Source organism: Monosiga brevicollis, genomic scaffold (assembly GCF_000002865.3).
Source record: "Monosiga brevicollis MX1 MONBRscaffold_77 genomic scaffold, whole genome shotgun sequence".
NCBI classification, from domain to species: Eukaryota; class Choanoflagellata; order Craspedida; family Salpingoecidae; genus Monosiga; species Monosiga brevicollis.
In genome coordinates, this window is record NW_001865109.1 from 7952 (window position 1) to 9180 (window position 1229).

General features: G+C 56.5%; 1 protein-coding gene across 1 annotated transcript in view; it reads left to right on the plus strand.

Moving 5' to 3' along the window:
• The window catches only part of MONBRDRAFT_30567 (uncharacterized protein), a gene marked incomplete at both ends in the record, with an annotated part of 4647 nt that extends 4091 nt beyond the window's left edge, over window positions 1-556 (plus strand). The window contains one exon of the mRNA XM_001751011.1: window positions 377-556. Within this exon, the coding sequence (XP_001751063.1) occupies window positions 377-556 (180 nt within the window). The remainder of the gene's footprint in view (window positions 1-376) is intronic.
• Window positions 557-1229: the final 673 nt, after the last annotated feature.

Consider the following 1229-nt stretch of genomic DNA (forward strand, 5'->3'; position numbering starts at 1 on the left):
TGCCACAGTTACAGACGAGTGCTGCTTGGATTGATGAGGCAGCTACAGCATCCATGTCGGTGCCAGCTTCACCCATGATCTCTGATGCTGATGACGAGGCGCCTTTACAGCAAGAGGCGCGTGGCCTGGTGCAAACCACGATGGCAGAGGGCGAGAGCACGTCACAGCCAGTCCTGCAGTCAGCAGCACAGCCAACCCCCACGAAACACGCGCCAACCCCGTCGGCCTCGATCATTTGCGTGCCAGTACCATCGGCCTCGGGTTCAACCTCGTCTCCGGCGCGATCGGCTGCAAGCTCAGCCTCGGGTACACTGCGGCGTAAGCGAGTGCCGCTGGCTGCTACCCCTGGGTCTGACGATCATGGCGATGGCAACAGCATCGCTACCAGCCCTGCTCCCTCAACATCCAAGCGAACGGCATCGGATGTCACGTGCACAGCTGCTGCTTCTTCCACAACGGCTCAGGCAGCGGAGTCGCCTCTTCCCGCAGCAAAACGAGCAGCATCGAGTGGCACGCGCACCACTACCGTTGCCGCTACTGCTACCACTCGCTCTGAAGCCACGATATCTGCTGCAGCTACGCCACCGAATCGACACAACGTCGCGCCAATATTTCGGTCGAAATCGGGGACAGAAAAAAAATATCTGATGCACCACGCGGCGGCTGACAAGTTTATTGGCGTTCTGAAGTTGATGGATGATTACTGCATGCGATGTACCATTCGACAGGCGAAACCCGTCCTGAAGGCCGAGCATCAATGCGTATCTAATCGTGTTTGCAAGCGGTGTCACTTCGGAGGACACCAGACAAGTGAATGTTTCGTGGGCTTCGCATATCCCAAATGGACGTGCTGCTACGCTTGTGGAATGCCAAAGGGGATTCGTGGATGGGATACATGGGATCACCGTTGCAGGCAGTCCCAGGGGCTGAATTCGGGCCTGAGCTGTATCCTCCTTTATTCGGACTGTCATCAGGGGCTGCGCGACCTGGCCCAGCGGATGGGCTACAACTTGAAGGAAATGACATTGAAGGATTTCGATACGCGCGACTTGTTTGTCAAGTGGCTGTACTCGTCCGGTCCTTGTCCATTTCCAGGGCGTGGGCATTGGCGTCTTGTGGAATTTGTGTTTGAAAGTGCGAGGATCCTGCTCCCCAATGAGGCGAAAGCCCAAGTCGGCCCCGACAGTTTTCGCTAAACACACACAGAAAGCTCTTTTGAGAAGCACAGA